The sequence below is a fragment of the Plecotus auritus genome (assembly GCF_963455305.1).
Source record: "Plecotus auritus genome assembly, chromosome: 4".
NCBI lineage: Eukaryota > Metazoa > Chordata > Mammalia > Chiroptera > Vespertilionidae > Plecotus > Plecotus auritus.
This window is the reverse complement of record NC_137775.1, coordinates 4,014,339-4,041,864: the sequence shown is the minus strand read 5'-3', so window position 1 is coordinate 4,041,864 and position 27,526 is coordinate 4,014,339. Positions and strand designations below refer to the sequence as shown.

The 27,526-nt window shown below is 59.3% G+C and overlaps 1 protein-coding gene across 1 annotated transcript in view; it reads left to right on the top strand.

The window, feature by feature from the left end:
• The window catches only part of IGF2R (insulin like growth factor 2 receptor), a 103,084-nt gene that overhangs the window by 66,407 nt on the left and 9,151 nt on the right, over window positions 1–27,526 (top strand). The window contains 24 exon segments of the mRNA XM_080666273.1: window positions 1,181–1,360; window positions 1,688–1,789; window positions 2,158–2,259; window positions 3,348–3,543; window positions 4,398–4,568; window positions 5,493–5,636; window positions 5,727–5,902; window positions 7,199–7,286; window positions 8,101–8,316; window positions 9,278–9,408; window positions 9,655–9,752; window positions 10,488–10,624; window positions 11,565–11,755; window positions 12,835–12,961; window positions 13,134–13,253; window positions 13,541–13,797; window positions 14,058–14,276; window positions 18,518–18,667; window positions 20,032–20,193; window positions 21,680–21,887; window positions 22,224–22,370; window positions 25,166–25,400; window positions 26,084–26,220; window positions 26,694–26,808. Of these exon segments, the coding sequence (XP_080522399.1) occupies window positions 1,181–1,360; window positions 1,688–1,789; window positions 2,158–2,259; window positions 3,348–3,543; window positions 4,398–4,568; window positions 5,493–5,636; window positions 5,727–5,902; window positions 7,199–7,286; window positions 8,101–8,316; window positions 9,278–9,408; window positions 9,655–9,752; window positions 10,488–10,624; window positions 11,565–11,755; window positions 12,835–12,961; window positions 13,134–13,253; window positions 13,541–13,797; window positions 14,058–14,276; window positions 18,518–18,667; window positions 20,032–20,193; window positions 21,680–21,887; window positions 22,224–22,370; window positions 25,166–25,400; window positions 26,084–26,220; window positions 26,694–26,808 (3,809 nt within the window).

Here is a 27,526-nt window from a genome sequence, read left to right as displayed (position 1 = left end):
CCAGGAGTTTGGTATGGTCCCCTGTGCTCTTTGCCCGTTGAGTGTTTTCATTTTTTAAAAATATATATTTATTGGTTTTTAGAGAGAGAGAGGAAGGGAAAGGGATAGAGAGAGAGAAACATCAATGAGAGAAACAACATCAATCGGCTGCCTCCTGCATGGCCCCTGTTGGGGACTGAGCCGGCGAACTAGCCTGTGCCCTGACTGGGAATCGAAACGGTGACCTCTTGGTTCCTGGGTCGACGCGCAACCACTGGGCCACGCCAGCTGGGCTGCGCGGCGAGTTTAAAATAAAGATGGGCACGTGCTCCTTTAAACTAGCACATCGGGACGTACTTCCCTGGGTGGGTTTAGAGGTGTCTGGCGTGGCTGTGGAGGTGAGGTGAGTGCCGTATGGGGTTTTGCACACCAACGTGTGCACTACTGGAAGCGGTGGCCTCAGTACAGTCAGCGCTCGATGCCCACGGATTCCGTATTTGCAGACTCGTCTCCTCGCATTTGTTACCCCCAAATCGATACCCACAGTCATGCGGGACATGGCACAGTGGCCTGACCAGTACATCCCCCGCTGCGGTGGAACAAGGGGACGCCCCCCATCCTTGTCTACTTTCTGCCCTCACGACTGGAGGGTGGGGATGTGAGGGGCGGGGTGGGACTGACTCTGATGAGTGTCAGGGGATGGCCTTGGGTAGGTCACGTGTCTGAACATCGTTTTCCTGTAGTAAAGGCAGTGGAACGTACCAGCATGAGTGCTTGTGAGGGTTTAGCAGGGGTCCTCAAACTACGGCCCGCGGGCCACATGCGGCCCGCCGAGGACATGTATCCGGCCCGCCGGGTGCCGCTGCCTGTCCTGCTTAGCAGCCGACGCGTCCCGGGCCCGCAGTGCGCACAGGAATTTGTTCATAGTTTTTTCTTTAAACTATAGTCCGGCCCTCCACCGGTCTGAGGGACAGGGAACTGGCCCCCTGTTTAAAAAGTGTGAGGACCCCTGGTTTAGGGTCCTATTCTGCGTGAGCTTTGTGTGCAGAGAGGTGCAGGGCTCCCCTGCGTGTAGGAGCCGGTTCCCTGCGCGCGCACTCCGTGCTCACGGGGACTTCACGGACTGTGGAACGGAGTGACGCGAACCCTCTGCACAAACGAACGAGGCCGCCAGGGGCCCTCACACACATGCTGTTTGCAGGGGGTGTTCTCTGAAGTCGTCTCCATCAGCAACCTGGGCGTGGCCAAGCTCGGCCCCCTGGTGGAGGAGAGCGGCAGCCTGCTGCTGGAGTACGAGAATGGCTCGGCCTGCACCACCAGCGACGGCGTGCAGACCACCTACACCACGCGGATCCACCTCGTCTGCTCCAGGGGCAGCCTGGTGAGGCGCTCGGCGGGGCGGGGCGGGGCGGTCCGGGCTCTCCTGTGGCCAGGACCTCCGGTGTGTCTCTTCACGGGGGCGAGCGAGTCTGGTGGGTAGAGGAGTCAGGTTCTCTCTTTCAAAAGCGTGGACTTGGACTCACACTTGGGTTTGGGTCCCAGTTGCACCCTTTACTGCTGGCAAGAGCTCAGGTAAATGTCTTAGCGTCCAAGCCTGAGCGGGAATGCCTTCAGAGCAGGAACAGGGAGGACGCACCTTGTAATTGGATGACGCTCTTTGAGCACCCAGCCTATCGATTGACACCTAGCCCTGAATTTGACCTTCCAGAACACCCACCCGATATTTTCTCTCATCTGGGAGTGTGTGGTCACGTTCCTGTGGAACACGGAGGCCGCCTGTCCCATCCAGATAACGACGGACACAGACCAGGTACGTGTGCCGTCGGGACCTCTCGGCGAGCTGCCCTGACGTTCCATCCGCTGTCCGGCTCTGCACACACCCCTCCCCTCCCTTTCCTAATCTAACCAGCATCACCATGGAAACACTGACCAGCTGCCTCCTGCATGCCCCCTACTGGGGATCGAGCTCGCAACCAGGCATGTGCCCTGAGCCGGAATTGAACCGTGATCTCCTGGTTCACGGGTCAGCGCCCAGCCACTGAGCCACGGCAGTGGGCATGAGGGTTGCATTCTCTCTGGGGCTCCCGTCGGGAGGACATGTGGGCTTGGGAGGCACTGTGTGTGCTCTGCCCTCCAGGACTTGGTTCGAGTGTGTCTCTTCCCACCTTGTTCACGCAGGCCTGTGCTATAAGGGACCCTAACAGCGGGTACGTGTTTGACCTTAACCCGCTGAACAGTTCCCAAGGCTACGTGGTCTCTGGCATCGGGAAGACTTTTGTGGTAAGAATTCTGTGTGAATCCCAGTTTGCTTTGAAGTGCGACAGTGCGCGGAGGTCACCGGCAGCTGGTGTTGTAATTTACAGTAGGTGAGAGTGTTGTTGGCAGTAGGTGAGGGTGTGGGTTACAGTAGGTGAGGGTGTAGGTTACAGCAGGCGAGAGTATAGGTTATAGTAGGTGAGGGTGTGGGTTACAGTAGGTGAGAGAGTAGGTTACACGATAGGTGAAGGTGTTGTAATAGGTGAGAATGTAGGTTACACTGGGTGAGGTCGTTTACAGTAGATGAGGGTATAGGTTACATTAGGCAACGGTATAGTTACGGTAGGTGAGAGTGTAGTTACAATGGGCGAGGGTGTAGTTACAGTGGCCGAGGGTGTAGTTATAATGGGCCAGAGTGTACTTAGCTGCCTTTAAGGATGTGAGAGGCAGACGAGAGCCTCGCTGAACCCCGTAGAAAACAGTCTAGATAACATGAATCTCTACAGAACATGCTAGAAGTGAAGAGCCCCGATTACTTGGCATTGCACCGACTGGCCATTTCTGAAGTAGGAGATCCTAGCTTTCAGAAACCCGCTTTTTGCCTGTAGTTGTTAATTTCGCGTACGTTTCCACACACACTTACCAGGCAGAGAGCGGTCTTTCCTTCCGTCTTCCCACGGGGGGGCCTGTTCCCCTTCATTTTCGTGGGATGACGGTAACGTCTTTAAGAAGTCTGGGGTTATCCCATCACAATGACTTAGTCAACATGTTAGCTGTCTGTCATTTCTCTACTGTGCCTTAGAGTACTGTAAAACTAGGGCTTACCTATGTCCTCTGTCACATGTGGCGCATTGTTACCGGAAATGCCTCTGAGCGTTTGGAGGTGCAGGGCCATATAACACGTGCCACGCCTTGGAGGCAGTCCGTGGGCACTGGGCCTTGATCTTTGCCTGAGGTGCCGACTCCAGGACTCGTGCCCACACGTGGGGCGTTGGTGACCAAGCAGTGGGCACCCGCTGCCCAGCTTGGCCGGGGCAGGGTCGCCGGCTCTCCCCCGTGGCGAGGTGCGCAGCCTGAGGGTGTGGGTTTGGTTCTTCCCGTCTGGCCTGCAGTTTAACGTGTGCGGCACGATGCCCGTCTGTGGGACCCTGGATGGAAAGCCAGCTTCCGGCTGCGAGGCGGCGACCCAGACGGCGGATCTCAACAACCTGAAGCCAGAGCGGCTGGTTGGACTCGAGAAGAGCCTCCAGCTGTCCACGGAGGGTTTCATGACGCTGACCTACAAGGGCCCCTACTCCGACACCAAGGGTGAGCCCGGAGCCTTGCTGTTGCGGCCGAACGTGTGCTGGCGGTTCTGTGACTGTCACCCTTTCTGAGAGCGTAACGGCAGGGAGTCCCTGCGGTGTCCGAGTCCCCTCGCCTCCGGCACACGTGTGCCACACTGACGTGCCCTCGTGCTCACCCAGGCCCCGACGGGAGAGGTGGCCGGACCCCTGCCGCCCATTCGCCCCTCCTCCCCGCGTCCTTCATCAGTTGTCCCTCTGACGCGGGACGTTATCACTTTTTTAAAAAATATATTTTTATTCATTTCAGAGAGGAAGGGAGAGGGAGAGAGAGAAACATCAATGATGAGAGAGAATCATTGATTGGCTGCCTCCTGCACGCCCCCTACTGGGGGTCGAGCCCGTAACCTGGGCATGTGTCCTGACCGGAACTGAACCTGGGACCCTCAGTCCACAGGCCAACGCTCTATCCACTGAGCCAATTGGCCAGGGCCCCTACAGTTTTCTTCTCTGCACTGTGTCGCACAGCAGGGACTTGGTATCCAAGTGCCAGCCCAGTCTGAGTCCGTGCACCGGGCCTCCATTAATAAGTAATAGTACAAGAATAAACTCTGTTTCGTGTGCTCACACCCATAAACCTGCTCTTGCCCTGCCCTGTATGAGGCCAAGACACTAGGTTCACATATCACCCCACCTGCACGTAGGTCACTGTCGCCATGAATGTGGCCACTCCGGGTCCGCTCAGGCCCCTCGACGCAGACCTGGCGCGGCGACGTCCCTGTCTCCGAGGTGGCCTCAGGGCTGGTTCCAGTGGAAGGGCTGTCGGGGCGGCGCTGTGATGGCCGCTGTTTCTCACAGTCTGTCCTTCTTGTTCCCCAGCGACTGGTAATTCTTTTATCATCCGCTTTGTTTGCAATGATGACGTGTACCCAGGAATCCCCAAATTCCTGCATCAAGACATTGATGCTGGCCTGGGCATCCGAAGCACTTTCATTGAGTTTGAAACGGCGCTGGCCTGCGTGCCTTCTCCCGTGGACTGCCAGGTCACAGGTAAGGCCTGGGGGACCAGGAACCCAGAGCCCAGTCAGAAGTGTGTGCGTGCACGTGAGTAGGTGTGCATGTGAGTGTGTGTGCACGGGTGCATGTATGTACATGCATGTGAGGGTGTGCATGTGTGCACATGAGTGAGTGTGTATGTGGCGTGCTTTACTTTACAGGCAGCATGCCATGTGTGTGTGTGCACATTTTCTTTGAAGGATGCCTAGATTTGGAATCTTCCCCTTGAAGAGAATCTGGGATAGTTAATGGTTTTAAGTTACAATTTGGGATCAGAATTATATGCTTAAGAACAGAGAAGAAAACTTGGGGGAAAATAAAATACGCTCTCAGAGCTCCTTATCCGAGGGAGAAAGACTAAAAAGAGAACCAAGTTGTGTAAGGTGGGCCCAAGGCTGAGCTGTGTCCCCGGGACCCGCCCCTGTGCCCTCTGGTTGGCCCTCCGCACCGCAGCTGCCAGGGTCAGGGCGGGCTGCGTTTCTGCAGGAACCCTCGGGGCTTCCTGGGAGCCAGCCCCCTTGCTGCTGCTGCTGCTGCTGCTGCTGCTGCTGCTTTGTTTGTTTTTTTTATTCTCACCTGAGGATGTTTTCCCATTGATTTCCAGAGAGAGTGGGAGGGAGGGAAGAAGGCAGAGAGAGGGGGAACATCGATGTGAGAGAGACACATCAGTTGGTTGCCTCCTGCAGGCACCTCGACCAGGGCCAGATCAAACCTGCAACCCAGGTACGAGCCCTTGACTGGCCATTGTACCCACAACCCTTCAGTGTGCAGCCAGCATTCTAACCACTGGGCATCCCGGCCAGGCCCCCTCATTTCTGTCCTGAGTGCCAGGGGTGCCTGTGGGTCTCCGCTGGGCAGGAGGGCTGCACTCCCAGCCGACGAGGAGGCCTCGCTGCCCTGCGCGTGCCCATGTTTCAGACCCGGCCGGGAACGAGTACGACCTGAGTGGCCTGAGCAGCGTCCGGAAGCCCTGGATTGCTGTGGACCCCTCGGCGGACGGACAGAAGAGGACGTTCTACCTGAGCGTGTGCACGCCCCTCCCGTACATCCCTGGGTGCCGAGGTGAGTGTAGGGCATTGGACTCCAGTTCCATCTGCCTTCCCCCTCCCCCACCCCCAGCCCCACCCCCAGCGAATACCCCGGCTCTTCCAGGCAACGCAGTGGGGTCGTGTCTGGTGTCCGAGGACGACAGCTGGAACCTGGGTGTGGTGCAGATCAGTCCTCAGGCTGCTGGCAACGGGTCCCTGAGCCTCGTCTACGTCAACGGCGACAAGTGCGGGAACCAGCGCTTTTCCACCAGGATAACGCTGGAGTGTGCCCAGACATCGGTGAGTGTGCCAGACAGTGGTGCGTGTGCCCAGACATCGGTGAGTGTGCCCAGACAGTGGTGCGTGTGCCCAGACGTCGGTGAGTGTGCCCAGACGTTGGTGAGTGTGCCCAGACAGTGGTGCGTGTGCCAGACATCGGTGCGTGTGCCCAGACATCGGTGAGTGTGTCAGACGTTGGTGGGTGTGCCAGACATCGGTGCGTATGCCCAGACATCGGTGAGTGTGCCATACGTCGGTGAGTGTGCCAGACAGCGGTGCGTGTACCCAGACATCGGTGAGTGTGCCAGAAGTCGTTGAGTGTGCCAGACAGTGAGTGTGCCAGACAGCGGTGCGTGTGCCCAGACATCGGTGAGTGTGCCCAGACATCGGTGAGTGTGTCCAGACATCGGTGTGTGTGCCCAGACGTCGGTGAGTGTGTCAGACGTCGGTGAGTGTGCCAGACAGTGGTGTGTGTGCCAGACATCAGTGCGTGTGCCCAGACATCGGTGAGTGTGTCAGACGTCGGTGGGTGTGCCAGACAGCGGTGCGTGTACCCAGACGTCGGTGAGTGTGCCAGACAGTGGTGCGTGTGCCCAGATATCGGTGAGTGTGTCCAGACATCGGTGAGTGTGTCCAGACATCGGTGTGTGTGCCCAGACGTCGGTGAGTGTGTCAGACGTCGGTGAGTGTGCCAGACAGCGGTGCGTGTGCCCAGACATCGGTGAGTGTGCCCAGACATCGGTGAGTGTGTCCAGACATCGGTGTGTGTGCCCACACGTCGGTGAGTGTGTCAGACGTCGGTGAGTGTGCCAGACAGTGGTGTGTGTGCCAGACATCAGTGCGTGTGCCCAGACATCGGTGAGTGTGTCAGACGTCGGTGGGTGTGCCAGACAGCGGTGCGTGTACCCAGACGTCGGTGAGTGTGCCAGACAGTGGTGCGTGTGCCCAGATATCGGTGAGTGTGTCCAGACGGCGGTGCGTGTGCCCAGACGGCGGTGCGTGTGCCAGACGGCGGTGCGTGTGCCCAGACGGCGGTGCGTGTGCCAGACGGCGGTGCGTGTGCCAGACGGCGGTGCGTGTGACAGACGGCGGCGCGAGTGCGACCAGCAGTGTGTCTCGTGTGTCGGCTCCGTTCCTCAGGTCCCTCCCATCGCTGAATCTTCTAACGCACCACTTGCCTGGGTTTTCACGGGTCCAGGCCTTTGGGGTCCGCTGGAGCGTGCCCTCCCAGGGCCGTGGGCTGACAGCGCTGTCTCTCACGGAGCTGAAATGCAGGCTGTTCACGTGGCTGTCCTTCCCTCCTCCTCCCCGTCGCAGGGCTCGCCCACGTTCCAGCTGCTGGACGAATGCGAGTACGTGTTCGTGTGGAGGACGGTGGAAGCCTGCCCGGTGGTCAGAGCGGAAGGTAGGCCCGGCTCGCCGGCAGCGTGAGCGCAGCAGGGGCCACGCCCTCGCCCAAGCCGCAGATGCGAGACCCTGCGATGACGGGCACGTGTGTGGCCGTGGAAAACGCACGGTGGGCAGATAGCTGCTCTCTTCTTCCACTGTCACCTGGGGAGTTTCTCTTCTCAGTGACCGTTGACAGACACTGTCACGTTAGTTCCAGGTGTACAGTGTACGATTAGAATGAACAGATAATATCTTTTTTTTAATACCATTTTTATTGAGTTCAGAAAGGAAGGGAGAGGAGAGAGAGAGAGAGAGAAACATCAGTGACGAGAGAGAATCATGGATCGGCCGCCTCCTGCACGCCCCACACTGGGGATCCAGCCTGCAGCCGGGGCATGTGCCCCGACCGTGACTTGAACCGTGACCTCCTCCTGGTTCAGAGGTCGATGCTCAGCCCCTGAGCCACCCGGCCGGGCTACACAGATAACCTTTACCCTCGAGTTACGTGACTCCTGTACGTTGCCAGCTTGACCCGCGGTGTTTTCCTCAGGGGCCTGGGTTGATGGTTGTGGCTTCTCACACGTGAGCACATGAGTATGGGGCACTTACTGTTTTGTTCGGTTACGTGGATCCTCATCTTGTGTCCTCGGCGTTTCTAGAAAGTTGTCTGCCAGGCAGTTCTCCACACGTGTCTATGGCAACAAAAGGAAACAGCGTGGGCGTGTGTGAGGCCTATTTCGAGACGGCAGTTGTCTGATGGGAAGTGGGTAACTTCCTGCTGCCAATGGGAGTGACCGCGTTGTTCGGTGACGCCTCCTGCGTCCTTGCAGGAGACAACTGTGAGGTGCGAGACCCCAGGCACGGCCACCTGTACGACCTGAAGCCCCTCGCCCTGAATGACAGCGTGGTGCACGCCGGGGAGTACACCTACTACTTCCGGGTCTGCGGGAAGCTGTCCTCCAGCGTCTGCTCCACCGACGACAAGTCCAAGGTGATCTCGTCCTGTCAGGAGAAGCGGGGCCCGCTGGGATTCCACAAAGTGGCAGGTAGGGGGGCTCTCTCTGCTCTCGCTGCACGCAGAGCCTGGGCTGCGGGCCGAAGGGGCCAGGCTGGGGTGCCTCTTTTTGGGCAGGAGGACGGCTGCTGGGTGGGTGCCCACGGGGAGGTGCCTGCTGGCTGACTTTCTTAGCCAGAGTGTGCACTGACGGAGGCCTTCGAGCTTCGTTTATTTCATTCATACTTAGCAATGCCGGTTACGGATCCCAAGACCTTGTTTTTTATCTGATTTGTTTTTTTAAAATGTGTCTTTATTGATTTCAGAGAGGAAGCGAGAGAGAGATAGAAACATCAGTGATAAGAATCATTGATCGGCTGCCTCCTGCATGCCCCCTACTGGGGATCGAGCCCACAACCTGGGCATGTGCCCTTGACCAGAATCGAACCCAGGACCCTTCCATCTGCAGGCCGACGCTCTATCCACTGATCCAAACCGGCGAGGGCAGTCTTGTTTCTTTTCTCTATTACAACAGTGGGGCCTGCTGAGCCAGCCAGGGATGGGTGTTCCGAGGCAGTACTTTCTAGAATCGAGTCGGGGGACCCGTTCAGGAAAGGGTTTGGCTCTGAGACTCACAGGCAGGTTGTGGGTCACCCTGCTGTCTCAGCCGTGGGCAAGTGGTAATAAGTTGAAGGACATTTAAAAAGAAGTCCAAGGAGCGGCTGTGGGTGTGGCAGCCCCCAGGGCCACGCGGAGGTGTGACCGCTGTTTGCTGACCAGCTGAGGAATGGCTGTGTGTCGTCCTGTGGTCAGTCTGGGCTGCTGCAGCCCTGGGCCGAGAAGCCTGCTCTGTGCCTCCTGCTGTGACGTGGCAGGAGCAGGGGCACGGGCACAGCCGTGGGCCGGCACCTCGGTCACCTGCGGCTCGGGGTGCGTGATGCAGCGGGTGTGCCGTCAGCGTGGCTCCGGGCACGGCTGAACCGATCCCCGCTAACCGGCCGCCTCCCGAACAGGCCTCCTCACGCAGAAGCTGACGTACGAGAACGGGCTGTTGAAGATGAACTACACCGGGGGGGACACCTGCCACAAGGTGTATCAGCGCTCGACGACCATCTTCTTCTACTGCGACCACAGCACCCAGAAGGTGAGCGGGAGCCGGGGGAGGTCTGGGCGGCGGGGCGCCCTCTCGCTGCCCCCGCGTCAGGCCGGCAGCAAGCGCCCCTCCTAGCTGCGCTGAGCTGAGTGTGAACGGTGCGGGGCCTGTGGTGAAACCTGGATGAACGTGAGCGCGTTTCAGGGAACGTGATCATCCCTGGCCACGTCCACCCTTAAAACCCAGAGCGTGAACGGACGGGAGGCTCCGTGTCACAGCGTGTCTGTCCCCCTCCAGCCCGTGTTCCTCCAGGAGACCTCCGACTGCTCCTACCTGTTCGAGTGGCGCACACAGTACGCCTGCCGCCCTTTCGACGTGACGGAATGCTCCTTCAAGTGAGTCCGGCCTGGGCCGTGCCTCTCGGGCGGCCGGAGGCGTGACTTCGTGAATTGCTTTTCATGAAAAGAAACAGAAACGGGTCTCTCGGTCCTGGCGCCCTGCTCCTTGTTGCGTCGCGCTCTCTGCTTGGACTCAGTGTCCTCCTCTCGGGGCTGCGGCTGGTGTCGGCGCGGCTCCCAGGCGGTTTCCCGCCCCTCGCTCCTGTCTGACGGGACGCGGAGCGCGCACCAGCGTGCCAGCCAGCTTCCCGCTGACAGTGGCTGCCATGCGCCTTCTCCGTGGTCTGAGCTCGGAGAGCACCCACTTCTCGGGCTTGGTGTTTGGAGGTTCTTGTTAATACATAATTTTAAAAAAAAGTGTTTTTTATTGATTTCAGAGAGGAAGGGAGAGGGAGAGAGAGAAACATCAATGATGAGAGAGAATCATTGATTGGCCGCCTCCTCAACGCCCCCTACTGGGGGTTGAGCCCGAAACCCAGGCATGTGCCCTTGACTGGAATCGAACCCGGGACCCTTCAGTCCGCAGGCTGATGCTCTATCCACTGAGCCACACCAGCCGGGGCTCGTTTTGTTGAACTATGTCTTTGTGAATTTGAGTTGTCGCTGATGTGACGGCTGGGGGTGTTGGTCCAGTCTAAAGTCCGGCCCCTGGGGAAGATCGGATTCCCAGACAGCGTGCCAGCTGCTCAGGTGGACACAGCTGACCCTGACCGCATGCTCTCCTCCCTGCAGAGACGGGGCCGGCAACACCTTCGACCTCTCGTCCCTGTCGCGGTACAGTGACAACTGGGAGGCCGTCACCAGCACCGGGGCCCCCGAGCACTACCTCATCAACGTCTGCAAGTCCCTGGCCCCGCAGCCCGGCGCGGGTGAGGACGGGCGGGGGCTGGTCAGCGTGGGGACGAGGGGCCCGGGCTTCTGGGGTGCCGTCCTCCCTGTGACACGCAGGGCTTCAGCCAGGAAGCGCAGGAGGGTTATTTCAGGGTCTCAGTGACCGGTCCCTGGGGTGGCCCAGGATAAACCAGTGCCCAAGGCTCTGCTGGGGACGTTACGGCCTTTTGGAACGTGAGGAGGTGGCGGTGGGCGGAGGTGATCAGGGCGGCAGGTGATTCTCAGCAGGGAGGAGGTGGGAGGGCGTGCCGCGGAGAGGTGTGTGCCGGCTGTGTCTTGAGAGTGGCGTGGGCGAGGGCCTTTTTCCGAGGCAGGAGCCAGCCCCCCCGAACCTGAGTGTTGAGAAGTCGGGGGGCCAGGCGCCATCTGCCCTGACCCTTGGCGTTTACACAGCCCTGCCCTGCCCTGCCCAGCCCACGCTGGCGGCCCGGTGCCAAGGCTCCGGTTCCTCCTACAGAGCGGTTTTCACCGGGGCCGCGGCCCCTTCCCCTTGCTCTGTGCTGGGCAGGCTGGCAGCACCGTGGTCCTAACCCCTGAAGCGGGGCAAGTTCTTTCCCCGGGGCCGACGGCACAGGCGTTTGGGGCCTGGGAAAGGGGCCGAGTCCTCGGTGCCTCTTGCTTTAGGACAGCGGGCGAGTGTAGGGCACGGCCGTGTCCCTTTAGCCTCATCTGGGTGTTTTAGCTTCCCCGTTTCGAGGCTCAGGAGGAATTCAGGCCGTTACACCCGGATCCCTGCACCCCGAGCCTCTCCCCGTCACTCTGTGAGTGAAGACTCGGTGGTGGTGTCTGACTGGCGTGAGAGAAGCAGGTTGTTTTCGTGATGGCAGGTGCAGTCTGAGCGTGCCTGGCCTCCCTCGCCAGGAGTTAAATTCCAGACGGAAAAGGCCCGAAGGTGACCCCGTGTATCTCCCACTGCAGAGCCGTGCCCGCCGGAAGCGGCCGCGTGTCTGCTGAACGGCTCCAAGCCCGTGAACCTGGGTAGGGTGCGGGACGGTCCTCAGCAGGAGGACGGCATCACCGTCCTGAAGTACGTGGATGGCGACTTGTGTCCTGACCAGATTCGGAAAAAGTCGACCACCATCCGGTTCACCTGCAGCGAGAACCAAGTGGTAAGTGACCCAGCGTCCTCAGCCCTGGGCCGCTGCCCTGGGGACGGCGGGGGGCGGGCCGGGGGAGGGCGTCTGCCTTCCCTGGAGGTGGGAGTCTCAGAGCTCAGGATGGCAGGCGTGGCAGCCGGTGAGTGGGCAGCGGGCGAGCGGGCAGCGGGCGAGCGGGGAGCGGGCGAGCGGGCAGCGGGCGAGCGGGCAGAGGGTGAGCGGGCAGCGGGCGAGCGGGCAGCGGGCGAGCGGGCAGAGGGCAAGCGGGCGAGCGGGCGAGCGGGCAGCGGGCAGCGGGCAGAGGGCAAGCGGGCGAGCGGGGAGCGGGCGAGCGGGCAGCGGGTGATGAGGCAGCATCACGCCGGCCCTGTGGTCCTGGGCACTTCTCTCCTCCGGCTCCACACACGCCAGGCCTGGCCGTTCTGGCTTCAGAGTTCATGGGGTTGAAGTTTCACTCGGCACCCCAGGGACTGTAGGGAACCGATACTTGGCAGCACGCCCTGGGTCTCGTGGGGGTCACCTTGGGAAGCGGAAGGTTGGCCGGACCTGGTCAAGGCAGCACTTCCCCTTCGCCCCCGTGGACCTGGTTCAGAACTTTACCCCACGAAGCTGCTCACCCATTACTGCTGTGAGCCCTGCCGGCCTGTGGCGGGAAAGCGGGCGGAGGCGGGGCGGGCGGGGGGGCAGGGGCTGGGCGTGGCCGTGCCCCGAGGTGTGGCCGCCAAGCGGATCTGAGCATGCGTGTGGTGGACGAGAGGCTGGAGACGCGGAGCAGGCTTGGCGGTGTGTGGCGGGCAGAGAATTCATGGTGGCTCTTCCGGTCTTGTTCCTAACCACAGGTCTTAGTTCACTTGCTTTTTAGAATGTTATCGCTCGTGTGCTCCTGTGAGCAGCCCCCTGAGCATCTTTGTCCGCCCCGACTCCCCCTCACCCTGTGGGAACCCCTCAGGCCCCGAGTGGGTTTCCGGCCTGGGTGCGTCTCCCTCGCCCCATGTGTGCGAAGCCCCCAGTGTTCCTCAGGAGCACAGGTCCTGCTGGGTGCACGATTCCAAACACAGACCTGCCCGTCAGCAGCCTCTGTCCCGCCCTAGAACGCCAGGCCCATGTTCATCAGCGCCGTGGAGGACTGCGAGTTCACCTTCGCCTGGCCCACCCCGGCCGCCTGTCCCGTGCGGAGCAACGTGCACGGCGACTGCAGAGTCACCAACCCCGCCACAGGTGAGACGTCACCAGCCCCACCTCAGGGAGGGACCTGCCAGTCACCGGGGCCCACGGTCGCCTGTGCACGGGCACAGGGGCGGTGGGCCCCGCGCCTCGCCCGCCCTGGGGGGGCCGTGACTGGTGGCAGCTCGCCTGTGGCGGAGTTGGTGACGGTCTCGGCCCTCGGCAGGACACATGTTTGACCTGAACTCTCTGGGTGGCAAAGCCGGACACACGGCCGCGTACAGCGAGAAGGGGCTCGTCTTCATCAGCATCTGCGGGGAGAACGAAAACTGCGCCCCCGGCGTGGGTGAGTGCGGCTCCCGCGGTCTCGCCCCTGAGGCCGCCCCAGCCTCCGTCCCTCCAGCCAGAGGGCCGAGGACAAGCGGAGGCCACACGCCCTCTCCCGCGGCGGCTGCTGGCGGCACGCGGCCACGTGATGGGATAGTGCGTGGGTGGCATTTGCTCAGACCCTCTCGGACCCTCAGGACCACGGTGTCGGCGTGGACTCGAAAGCCTGCGTTTGCGGGAAGAGCTCAGGACACTGGCCGTGTGCCTCGTAACCGTGTGTTTCTCCTCTCCCCCGGCCCGGCGCAGGGGCCTGCTTCGGGCAGACCAGGATCAGCGTGGGCAAGGCCAGCAAGAGGCTCACCTACGTGGACCAGGTCTTGCAGCTGGTGTACGAGGAGGGCTCCCCCTGTCCCTCCAAGTCCGGCCTGCGGTACAAGAGCGTCATCAGCTTCGTGTGCAGGCCCGAGGCCGGGCCCACCAACAGGCCCATGCTCATCTCCCTGGACAAACGGACCTGCACCCTCTTCTTCTCCTGGCACACGCCGCTGGCCTGCGAGCAGGTGGTGAGTCCGGGCTGCACGTGGACCTGCGGAGGAAGGCCTGGGGGCCCCGGGTGTCCTCCCAGCGGGTGCCTGGGTCTCTCGTCCCCTCCGATGGCCCGTGGTCATCGGTTCAGCGTGCTCAGTGTTCTGTAGCGGAGCGTTTGGGGCCCTGAACCCGCCTCTCGTGCTTTTTCGGTGGGGGTTAAGCTGTTAAACGCGTGTGGGTGACGTACAAGGCCTAGGCACGTCCTGCCGACTCCAGCGGTCTGCCTCTCTCATAGACGGAATGCTCCGTAAAGAACGGCAGCTCCATCATCGACCTGTCGCCCCTCATCCACCAAACTGGGGGCTACGAGGCGTACGACGAGAGTGAGGACGAGTCCTCCGACACCAACCCCGACTACTACATCAACATCTGCCAGCCGCTGAACCCCATGCACGGGCTGGCGTGTCCCGCGGGGGCCGCCGTGTGCAAGGTGCCCGTGGACGGGCCCCCCATAGTAAGTGTGGGGAACGCGGGGGGAGACCATGCCTGCAAGGTTTTCGACAGCACGCCTGTGCGCCGTGCTGCTTGCTTCCCCCGGGGAATTCCTCCAGCAGAAGGCGTGGAGACCGAGCGGGACCGTGTTCCGGGAGCGTGGCGAGGAGCAGCGTGGGGCTCTGCGTCAGGCCGCCCGCCGATGAGGGTGGCCAGGTCTCGGAGCTGTGGACAGAGATGTGAACACACGTGTAGCTACATGTTTGTGTGTCACGGGAGGAGAAATATTTACGTAAAGTGCAAGAAAGAACATGGAGAGCTTGGTTTCTGTGGGTGCACATCTTGTGTCGTTAGCGTTCTTCCCAAACACAAGCACTTTTTTTAAAAAAAATGTGTTTTTATTGATCTCAGAGAGGAAGGGAGAGGGGGAGAGAGACATCGAAGATGAGAATCATGGATCGGCTGCCTCCTGCAGGCCCCCTACTGGGGATCGAGCCCATAACCTGGGCATGTGTCCTGACCAGAATTGAACCGTGACCTCCTGGCTCACAGGTCGGCGCCCAACCACTGAGCCACACCGGCCGGGCCAAGCTTTCTTTAGGAAACCAGGGACAGTTAAGGGCTGGCGCAGCTTTAACAGCGACACGTTCTGCCTCAGAAGTAGTGGTTTTATACTCACGTTTCCAGTATAGGTCTGCGTCTCCAGAACCTGTCTTCACGGGTTACATACATGTTCTGTCAAACCCTCGGTGGGGGGTGGTATTTAAAATGCACCTCAGAAGTGGAGTGTTTCTCTGTGTGCTCTAAGTAGCGAGCTCCTGTGCTCACATGCCTTCCCGTCATGTGACAGGCGAGCGTGTCTGCAGCGTCGTCAGGAGTGGGCAGGGGAGTTGCTCGAGGGACTGGCAGAGCCGCCGCCTGTGGGTGGGAGGGGTGAGCCAGGCCCCGGTGGGAGCCCGTTGGAGTCCTCCTGCCCACAGTGCAGGTTGGGGTCTCGCTCTGGGTCACTTTCTGAGACGCCCCATCTGCTGTGTTACTGCTCAGCTACCCTTTTTCAGATTCTAAAAGCTAGTAATTTCTCTAACCAGAGCGGGTGTTGTGGTCTGAACATGCCCCACAGTGATAAAGTGTTACAGCTTCATTTTCACACTCATTGTGCACACACACACATTCTTTATCACACACACACACACACATTCTCTATCAGACACACACACATTCTCTATCTCACACACACACATTCTCTGTCACACACACACATTCTCTATCTCACACACACATTCTCTATCACACACACACATTCTCTGTCACACACACATTCTCTGTCACACACACACATTCTCTATCTCTCACACACACACATTCTCTATCACACACACACATTCTCTATCACACACACACATTCTCTATCACACACACACATTCTCTATCTCTCACACACACACATTCTCTATCACATACACACATTCTCTGTCACACACACATCCTCTATCACACACACACATTCTCTATCACACACACACATTCTCTATCTCTCACACACACACATTCTCTATCACATACACACATTCTCTATCTCTCACACACACACATTCTCTATCACACACACACATTCTCTATCACACACACACATTCTCTATCACACACACACATTCTCTATCTCTCACACACACACATTCTCTATCACATACACACATTCTCTGTCACACACACATCCTCTATCACACACACACATTCTCTATCACACACATTCTCTATCACACACATTCTCTATCTCACACACACACACATTCTCTATCACACACACATTCTCTATCACACACACACATTCTCTGTCACACACACACACATTCTCTATCACACACACACATTCTCTGTCACACACACACATTCTCTATCACACACACATTCTCTATCACACACACACATTCTCTGTCACACACACACACATTCTCTATCACACACACATTCTCTATCACACACACATTCTCTATCACACATACACATTCTCTATCACACACACACATTCTCTATCACACACACACATTCTCTATCACACACACACATTCTCTATCTCACACACACACATTCTCTATCACACACACATTGTCACACACACATTCTCTATCACACACACATTCTCTATCTCACACACACATTCTCTATCACACACACACATTCTCTATCACACACACACATTCTCTGTCACACACACACACATTCTCTATCTCACACACACATTATCACACACACATTCTCTATCACACATACACATTCTCTATCACACACACATTCTCTATCACACACACATTCTCTATTACACACACACATTCTCTATCTCACACACACACATTCTCTATCACACACACATTGTCTGTCACACACACACATTCTCTATCACACACACATTCTCTATCTCACACACACATTCTCTATCACACACACACATTCTCTATCACACATACACACACTCTACCACACACACATTCTCTATCACACACACATTCTCTATCTCACACATACATTCTCTATCACACATACACATTCTCTATCACACACACACATTTCTTTATCACACACACACATTCTCTATCTCACACACACATTCTCTATCTCACACACACACATTCTCTATCACACACACACATTCTCTATCACACACACACATTTCTCACACACACACACATTCTCTATCACACACACACATTCTCTATCACACACACACATTCTCTATCACACACACACATTCTCTATCACACACATTCTCTATCACACACACACATTCTCTATCACACACACATTATCACACACACATTCTCTGTCACACACACACATTCTCTATCACACACATACACACACATTCTCTATCACACACACATTCTCTATCACACACACACATTCTCTATCACACACATTCTCTATCACACACACATTATCACACACACATTCTCTATCACACACACATTCTCTATCACACACACATTCTCTATCACACACATTCTCTATCACACACACACATTCTCTATCACACACACATTATCACACACACATTCTCTGTCACACACACACATTCTCTATCACACACATACACACACATTCTCTATCACACACACACATTCTCTATCACACACACACATTCTCTATCACACACATTCTCTATCACACACACATTATCACACACATTCTCTATCACACACACATTCTCTATCACACACACATTCTCTATCACACACATTCTCTATCACACACACATTATCACACACACATTCTCTATCACACACACATTCTCTATCACACACACACATTCTCTATCGCACACACACATTCTCTATCACACACACATTATCACACACACATTCTCTGTCACACACACACATTCTCTATCACACACATACACACACATTCTCTATCACACACACACATTCTCTATCACACACACACATTCTCTATCACACACACACATTCTCTATCACACACATACACACTCTACCACACACATTCTTCATCACACACACATTCTCTATCACACATACATTCTCTCACACATTGTCACACAGTCACACACACACACACACACAATCACACACACAATCATAACATTCTTTATCACACACACTGTCACCCACACACTATCTCACACACACACTATCACGCACTCTTTATCACACACAATCACACACACACTATCATACACACACATTCTCTATCACACACACATGCACACGTACACACTCACACACACACAGAGTCCTGTGCTCACATGCCTTTCCTTCATGTGTTCATTTACTCCAGAATCCCTACTGAGCAGCCCGGGTGCTGTGCTGAGCTGAGTGTGAGAGGTGGCGGGGAGCAGGGCTGTGCCCTCCTGGGGGCACCTCCCGGTGAGCGGGCGGTCGCAGTGCAGTGCTGGGCGTGAGAGGGTCAGCGTGGGGCACAGACGGCGGTTCCTGCCTCTCGCCGCCGGGTCCCAGAAGACCCTGCGACATTCTCAGTGTGACGGAGAGAAACAGCCTGGAGGCTTGGAACATTCCAGGGGGAGATGGAGCCACTATTTCTAATCGTGGGGTCAAAGCTGATGACCCCTGAAGCACTGCATTTTCCGTGGCGCAGCTGAGTGCCAGGACCTGCCGAGTGAGCTGCTACAACCGGCTTTCCTTAGACGCTGCTCGTTCTCCAAACAGACGAGGAGTAAACTTGGCCGTTTTGTATTCACCTGGGGCACAGTGACCGTCCTGAATGTGGTTTGCGTTCTTCTTTGTTTAGGATATTGGCCGAGTCTCAGGACCTCCGATACTCAATCCCGTGGCTAACGAGGTCTACTTGAACTTTGAGAGCAGTACCCCTTGCTTAGCCGACAAGAATTTCAACTACACCTCGCTGATCTCCTTCCATTGCAAGAGGGGTGTGAGCATGGTGAGTGTGCCCGCGAGCATGGCGCGTTGCCATGTGGGGGCAGTGGCGGCTGCAGTGTGCGGGAGAGGCTGAGCTGGAGCCCGCGAGGCCTGTTTCAGATCCAGGGTGCCGAGCTCACGGTCTCCCTCGGGTCCCACGTCCGGCTGGCGTGCATCTGCCTAATTTAGGGAGTGAATCCAGCCGTGAGTGGCCCACCCTGAGTTACAGGGCAGGTGCACACAGGGGCTTATTGTAACCTAAGAACACGAACGGCCGCGTGCACGAGTGGGTATGAAGCTCCGCCTCGCAGCGAGTGCAAGGGTCATGACTTGGTTTACCAGGGGTGGGCAAACTTTTTGACTCGAGGGCCACAATGGGTTCTTAAACTGGACCGGAGGGCCGGAACAAAAGCATGGATGGAGTGTTTGTGTGAACTAATATAAATTCAAAGTAAAGGAGCGGAGGGGAGAGCAAGAGAACCGGATAGAATAGCCGGATCCGGCCCACGGGCCGTAGTTTGCCCACGGCTGGTTTAGACCCTGACGCTGGTGGCTGATTCTGGTTGGGAGTCTGGCAGACTTTCAGCCGCCGTGATCCCCTCGCATTCATAAGTTAGCGAAAAGGGAGACCCCTGGAGTCAGCACAGGTCCAACAAAGTCGTGCACTTGACTTCTGAGGAGGTTATTGATTCCTGTTCCGTGTACATTTAAAAAATAACATTTTACTGAGCCTTTGCGTGTGCGTTTCTCCTGATAACGCCCCCCCCCCCCGCCCCCGAATAAGAGATAAACTGTAATGATGGCCCCCATTTCTCTGTGGGTCAGAACTGCCAGGGACGTGCCTGTGCCCACAGCTCGGCAGCCGGGCTCTCCCACTGAATGTTCATTCCAGGTTTAGAGAGACTTTAAGGCAGCTTTCTTCCCTCTGGTTTTTATCTTTAGTTGAAATGTTTTTTCCACATGAGTCTCTAGGAAAAAAGCTTCTCAGCAGAAGCAAAAACTGAAATTCCCGACCAGTCCTGCATCTGCTCTGGGGCTGTTGCTGAGCGAGGGAGTAACGGCAGGATTGAGGCCCGCACTGCGTGCCGGCTGGGGGCTGTTGCCTCGTTGTAAATGTCCCGTGTCGAGAAGGGGGGCGCTGCCTGGGAGCGCGTAGAAGTGCTTGCTCCCCTCCTCGCCAGGGTCTGTTTCACACACGTCTCTGTCGTGACATGGACAGGCCTCCCCCTTTCTCGGCAGGTCACCCCGGGACCTGGTGGTCTGCGGCCAGCACCTGTCCCTGGGTGCGGGGAGGGTGCCGCAGCCCCAGGCCCAGTCTCGGCCCTGGCAGGGTTGTGAGCAGGGGGAGGCGCCGGCCTAACCCACGAGGCTTGTGCTCTCCCACAGGGGACCCCGGAGCTGCTGAGGGTTAGCGACTGTGACTTTGTGTTCGAGTGGGAGACGCCACTGGTCTGTCCGGACGAGGTGAGGACGGAGGGCTGCTCCCTGATGGACGAGCAGCTCGACTACAGCTTCAACCTGTCCAGCTTGTCCAGGAGCACCTTCAAGGTAACTCCCTGGCCCTCACCTCTGCGCGGGCATGTGTCCCGGGTGGGCATGGGGGTGGCGCACTTAGCCACCACCTGGGGGCATGGACGGGCCGGCCTGTGGGCATCCTGGGGGCATGGACAGGCTGGCCTGTGGGCGTCCTGGGGGCATGGACGGGCTGGCCTGTAGGGGTCCTGGGGGCATGGATGGGCCGGCCTGTGGGGGTCCTAGGGGCATGGACAGGCTATCCTGTGGGGTTCCTGGGGGCATGGACGGGCCGTCCTGTGGGGGTCCTGGGGGCATGGACGGGCAGCCTGTGGGGGTGCTGGGGGCATGGACGGGCCGGCCTATGGGGGTGCTGGGACGTGTGGCCAACCAGCCACGCTGACACAGCTGTGCCCCTGGGTCGGAGCTCTCACTCCATAGGGCCTGTGAGGATTCAGTGACCCTGTGGGGCCACCGGTGAGGAACAGGTGGCTCGGGACGTGCTTGGGACTGCGTACCCAGGGGCAGGGCCAGGTCTCTGGTGGCTGGCGGAGGCCGTGTGGAATGCCACGCTTGCCCAGCTGACTCTAGGAAAGAGGCGGCTTTCTCACTGGTCCCAGGGGGGCATGCAGGGTGATGGAGGCCCCCGACCGGGGCACCTTGGAGCTGGCGTGGGCCCCGTCTGCTCCATCCTGCGTGACACGGATGGTTTGTTATGGTGATGAGGCCATGGCCAGCTCAGGTTACTGGTGGTTGGGGGTCCTAGGCCTCCAGGCCTGTGATCTGGGCGTGACCGAGTCGCGCAGCTGTGGGCCATGCCTACAAGACTCGTGCCTCCTGGGGGAGGTCGTGCCCTGGACCCTGTAAACGGAGATCTGGCCCAGGCTCAGGCCCTCCAACAGGTGTGCAGTGCAGTAGGTGGAGTCTGCAAAGGGCGGGCAAGCCAGGAAGGGACGGTGCACGCTTACTCGGGGAGCGCCCACTCTGCTTGTTAGCATAGGCCTCACCACCCCCGGGTCCCGCGGGGACGGGGGAGACGGGCTCCAGGAGTGGTCTGAGCGGCCTGAGGTCTCACAGCTGCTCTCTCTCCCAGGCCCAGCTGCAGGGGAGGCCGGCAGGTGCTGCCCCAGTAGGCAGGAGGAGAAGCAGGCTGGGCTGGGTGGAGGGAGGTGGGGGGGCAGGAGGAGAAGCAGGCTGGGCCGGGTGGGGAAGGTGGGGGGCAGGAGGAGAAGCAGGCTGGGCCGGGTGGGGAAGGTGGGGGGCAGGAGGAGAAGCAGGCTGGCCTGGGTGGGGAAGGTGGGGGGGGCAGGAGGAGAAGCAGGCTGGCCTGGGTGGAGGGAGGTGGGGTCCTTTCCATGCCCCGGGGAGGTGCCCAGCGAGCAGGCAGAAGGCCGGGACTGGGGCAAGCGGTGAGCCCGAGGCTGATGGACATGCGGGTGCAGCCCTGCCTCCTGCCTCCTGCCCACGCTGCCTCCCTGCAGGGGCGGCCCACTCACAGCCCCACATGGTGTCCCCTGTCCAGGTGACTCGAGACTCGCGCACCTACAGCGTGGGCGTGTGCACGGCGGCCGCGGGCCTGGACGAGGGCGGCTGCAAGGATGGAGGCGTCTGCCTGCTCTCCGGGAGCAAGGGCGTGTCTTTCGGGCGGCTGGCCTCCATGAGGCTGGACTACCGGCACCAGGACGAGGCAGTCATTTTAAGTTATGCCAACGGAGATACCTGCCCTCCAGGTAAAGCTTGGCGGCGGGGGCATCTGCGTTCCTAGTAAACGTGGCGTTAGACCTGCAGCGGGAGGAAACGGGAGGGGAGTGCCCACTGTGAGCGCCACGGCAGTGGATGGGACCCGGGGCGTCGCGTCCCAGCAGCCCCGGGAGCGGAGCTCAGGCTGGAGACACTCAGGCCCCGGACTGCTGGCCACACCGGGCGGGAGGCCCGGGGTCTGAGGGGTCCGGGGGGCCCTCCTATAGGGGTCCTCCATGGGCAGCTCCAGGTCACACGTCGTCGCGCCGCTAAGCACAGTGATGCTGCTTTGGCAACCCGGGCTCTGCTGCTGTCCTTCTCTCCAGAAACCGAGGAGGGCGACCCCTGCGTGTTCCCCTTCACCTTCAACGGGAAGAGCTACGAGGAGTGCGTGCTGGAGAACAGGGTGCGGCTGTGGTGCGCCACCACGGCCAACTACGACCGCGACCGCGAGTGGGGCTTCTGCAGGCAGTGTGAGTACCACAGACCGCGAGAGGGGGATCCCACAGGCAGTGTGAGTACCAGGGACCGTCAGGGGGGCTTCTGCAGGCAGTGTGAGTACCACAGACCGTGAGGGGGATCCCGCAGGCAGTGTGAGTACCACAGACCGCGAGAGGGGGATCCCGCAGGCAGTGTGAGTACCACAGACCGCGAGAGGGGGATCCCGCAGGCAGTGTGAGTACCAGGGACCGTGAGGGGGATCCCGCAGGCAGTGTGAGTACCACGGACTGTGAGGGGGATCCCGCAGGCAGTGTGAGTACCAGGGACCGCGAGGGGATCCCGCAGGCAGTGTGAGTACCAGGGACCGTGAGGGGGATCCCGCAGGCAGTGTGAGTACCAGGGACCGTGAGGGGGATCCCGCAGGCAGTGTGAGTACCACAGACCGTGAGGGGGATCCCGCAGGCAGTGTGAGTACCACGGACCGTGAGGGGGATCCCGCAGGCAGTGTGAGTACCACGGACCGTGAGGGGGATCCCGCAGGCAGTGTGAGTACCAGGGACCGTGAGGGGGATCCCGCAGGCAGTGTGAGTACCAGGGACCGTGAGGGGGATCCCGCAGGCAGTGTGAGTACCAGGGACCGCGAGGGGGATCCCGCAGGCAGTGTGAGTACCAGGGACCGCGAGGGGGATCCCGCAGGCAGTGTGAGTACCAGGGACCGTGAGGGGGGGATTCCGCAGGCAGTGTGAGTACCAGGGACCCTGAGGGGGGGATCCCGCAGGCAGTGTGAGTACCAGGGACCGTGAGGGGGATCCCGCAGGCAGTGTGAGTACCAGGGACCGTGAGGGGGATCCCGTAGGCAGTGTGAGTACCACGGACCGTGAGGGGGGGCTCCCACAGGCAGTGTGAGTACCAGGGACCGCGAGGGGGATCCCGCAGGCAGTGTGAGTACCACAGACCGTGAGGGGGATCCCGCAGGCAGTGTGAGTACCACGGACCGTGAGGGGGATCCCGCAGGCAGTGTGAATACCACAGACCGCGAGAGGGGGATCCCGCAGGCAGTGTGAGTACCACGGACCGTGAGGGGATCCCGCAGGCAGTGTGAGTACCAGGGACCGTGAGGGGATCCCGCAGGCAGTGTGAGTACCACAGACCGTGAGGGGGATCCTGCAGGCAGTGTGAGTACCAGGGACCGTGAGGGGGGGCTCCCACAGGCAGTGTGAGTACCAGGGACCCTGAGGGGGATCCCACAGGCAGTGTGAGTACCAGGGACCCTGAGGGGGATCCCGCAGGCAGTGTGAGTACCACAGACCGTGAGGGGGATCCCGCAGGCAGTGTGAGTACCACGGACCGTGAGGGGATCCCACAGGCAGTGTGAGTACCAGGGACCCTGAGGGGGATCCCACAGGCAGTGTGAGTACCAGGGACCGTGAGGGGGATCCCGCAGGCAGTGTGAGTACCACGGACCGTGAGGGGATCCCACAGGCAGTGTGAGTACCAGGGACCCTGAGGGGGGGATCCCGCAGGCAGTGTGAGTACCACAGACCGTGAGGGGGATCCCGCAGGCAGTGTGAGTACCACGGACCGTGAGGGGATCCCGCAGGCAGTGTGAGTACCGTGTGGACACAGCTGGCTGACGGCGCACAGGGGCAGTCAGCCGAGCGGTCAGCGGGCTCCCCCACCAGCTCCAGAGGCTGAGGCCCACACGGTGTCCAGCACTGGTCATTCCTGCCTCAGCGAAGTGACTGCTCGTCACAGGCCTGCAGGTGGCAGGTGAGTGACGGGAGAGCCTCCTCCGTAGACTTTCTGCACGTGGCAGGCCTGCGGGGCGGCGATGAGCAGTGAGCCCGACGCAGCGCCCTGACTGCTGCGCGGTTCACAAGAGTCCCCTCGTGTGTGGGCGGTCCGACGTGAGCTCCCGAGGGGAAACACGTCAGGAATGACAGTTCTCTGGCCGCCAGGGAAGAGTGGTGTCTGTGAGGAGCGTGCGCGCTGGCTCTGACGGGCCTGCTGCTGCTCGGTGTGAGGCTCACAGGGCCGGCACGCCTCCCGGCCCGGGCGGCACGCACGTGGGGTTCAGGTCCTGCCGGGCTCTCATGGTCACTAGCACTTCGCTGCTTGTTGTTACCATGGGCACCTTAGACAAGCGGGACCCTGCCCTTGGGGAGTGGCGCTAGTGGCAGGGATGTTACAGCAGTGAGAGACACGGTCTGGTAGGGGTGAGTGTGTGTGAGTGACACAGCACCATCTGCGGGGGCAGCGTGGGGCGGACCAGGGGCAGCGTCGGGGGAGCATGGGGGGGCCAGCGGCATCATAGGCAGGGTTAGGCAGTGTAAGGGAGGTCTGGGGCAGCATGGGGGACTAAGGGCAGCGTGGGGGGGTGGGGGCAGTGTCGGGGGGGTGGGGACAGCTTAGTGGGGGGCGGGGACAGCTTAGTGGGGGGTGGGGACAGCATGGGAGGTGGGGGCAGCTTAGTGGGGGGTGGGGGCAGCTTAGTGGGGGGTGGGGACAGCTTAGTGGGGGTGGAGACAGCTTAGTGGGTGGTGGGGGCAGCTTAGTGGGGGGTGGGGGCAGCTTAGTGGGGGTGGGGGCAGCTTAGTGGGGGTTGGGGGCAGCTTACTGGGGGGTGGGACAGCTTACTGGGGGGGGACAGCATAAAGGAGGTCTGGGGCAGCATGGGAGGTGGGGGCAACTTAGTGGGGAGCAGGGACAGCGTAAGGGGGGCCTGGGGCAGTGTGGGGGACCGGAGGCAATGTGGGGGGCAGGGGCAGTTTGAGGACAGCCTGAGACACGGCCGTGTGTGGTCTGATGGTCCCCCGCTGCTCCCCAGCCAACAGCCACCGGACGTCCGCTATCATCTTTAAGTGCGACGAGGAAGCCGACATCGGGAGGCCACAGGTCTTCAGCGAGACGCGTGGGTGCGAGGTGACATTTGAGTGGAAAACCAAAGCAGTCTGCCCTCCCAAGAAGATGGAGTGCAAGTTCATCCACGGGCACAAGACCTACGACCTGCGGCTGCTGTCCTCCCTCACCGGGTCCTGGTTCTTCGACCACGAGGGCGCCTCGTGAGTACCGCCCCGCCAGCCGCCAGCCGAGGCGGTCTGTGGCTGAGTGGGCCGTCTTTGAAAAGCTGTGTTAGCCGCACGCAGGTGCTGCGGGCGCCTTCGCTGTCATGCATGGCCTTTTTTTTTTTGAAACATTTTTAAAATTGATTTCAGAGAGGGAGAGAGAGAGAGAAACATCAATGATGAGAGCCCTAGCTGATTTGGCTCAGTGGCTAGAGCCTCAGCCTGTGGATTGAAGGGTCCCAGGTTTGATTCCAGTCAAGGGCACATGCCCAAGTTGTGGGTTCGATCCCCAATAGGGGGCATGCAAGAGGCAGCCGATCAATGATTCTCGCTCATCATTGATGTTTCTCTCTCTCCCTCTCCTTTCCTCTCTGAAGTCAGTAAGAACATAAAACATATTTTAAAAAAAGAAAGGAAGAACTATGCATTAAAAACAAAAAGAAACATTAATGATGAGAGAGAATCATTCATCAGCTGCCTCCTGCTCGTCCCCTATTGGGGATCGAGCCTGCAACCTGGGCACGTGCCCTTGATTGGAATCGAACCCAGGACCCTTCAGTCTGCATCTGTCGCTCTATCCACTGAGCCAAACCTGCTAGAGCAGGCGTGGCCTTTCCTGAGAGCCACGGAGAGAGCTGCCCCGGTGAGGGGCCAAGGCTGACCGCCCTCTGGTCTCACAGGTACTACATCAACTTGTGCCAGAAGATAAACAAGGGGCCCCTGGACTGCTCGGACAGGGCCAGCATCTGCAAGAAGAGCGCCTCTGGGGACGTGCAGGTGCTGGGGCTGGTGCACACGCAGAAGCTGGACGTCAGTGGTACGGCCGGGGCCGCGGGCTGCGGGGGCGGGGGGGTTCTCCAGTGCCCGGGAGGGTCCGTGCAGACTGGGTGGAACTCGCAGGCGCTATTCCCAGGACCGTGTCTCAGGCCTCCCGGCGACTCCTGGGACAGGGAAAGAGGGGCCGCCTGGCACCGTGCTGAGAGCGGCTGTTAATGGAGGCCCTGCTCTGTGCACTCTCCCGCCTCCGGGTTTGGCGTTCCTGTCACATTGAGGCCACAACTAGTCATGCAGCTGGTGAGCAGGAGGCTGGGATCGGACCCGGTCTCTGTGTGAGCAGCGGGGCGGCCAGAGGCCCTCACCGGGCGGCCCAGGTGCCGGTGACCCGGCGACGAGTTTCCAGAACGCCCAGCTTTTTTCCGTCCTGGTCCTTGGCGCCGATTTTGATTCCTGACTTGGAAGGTTTTCATGATACACGAGAACGAACGGCTTTTCCACCTCTGTGTGTTTCAGATGACAAGATCACTGTGACGTACTCAAAAGGCGACGCGTGTGGTGAAAACAAGACTGCGTCTACCGTCATAGAGCTGACCTGTGCGAAGACTGTGGGCAGGCCTGCCTTCAGGAGGTGAGGGGGCTCCCCGAGGGGCGTGGCGGGGGCCCGGCAGCGTTTCTCTCTCGTTTTCCCGGCTTGTGGCTGTGTGAGCAGGAAGAGGATGCCGGTGGCCGTGCCCGGGAGGGGTTGGCACTGAGACTTAGGGCCTGGGCTGGGGGGGCAGGGCTGCTCCCCACAAGGAAAATGGGGGACACGCAGTGACTAGACGAAAGCAACCACGTGAGGCGGCATGTAACTGCCCTCCGTGTTTGGAAGTCATAGAGCCAAAGGGGCGTTGATGGGTGCCAGCCAAGGCCGGTGTTCAAGTGCGGGGCCCACGGGCAGGTGAGGTGGCACCTGGGAGGCTCTTGGAATTTGCTAGAATTCTCCAGGCAGTTCTGCATCTGGCGTGAGGGCAAGTGTGGCCAGCAGAGGGAGCATGTGAGCTGCTGTTTGTGAACAAAGGGTTCTCTCCAGAGCTGAGCTTGCCAGAGGGAAGGCCCAGGAATGGTCCATTGTCCGCGGAGTGGGAGTGGGCAATTTCTGAGTCGCAAACACCTGTCAAGTAAAAATTCAAAAACCTAGGAGCAATTTTTTTCAGCTTTTCGACGTTGCACGGTTTCTAAGTTTAAGAAATTGTATTAAGCTATTTCCTACCTTTTCGCGTGGCTGACGTACTGGCTGGTCCTCTTTCCTGATACGGTTTTGAGGAAAGTGAACAAAAGAGCCGTCTTAGCCAGAGCTGCCTGCC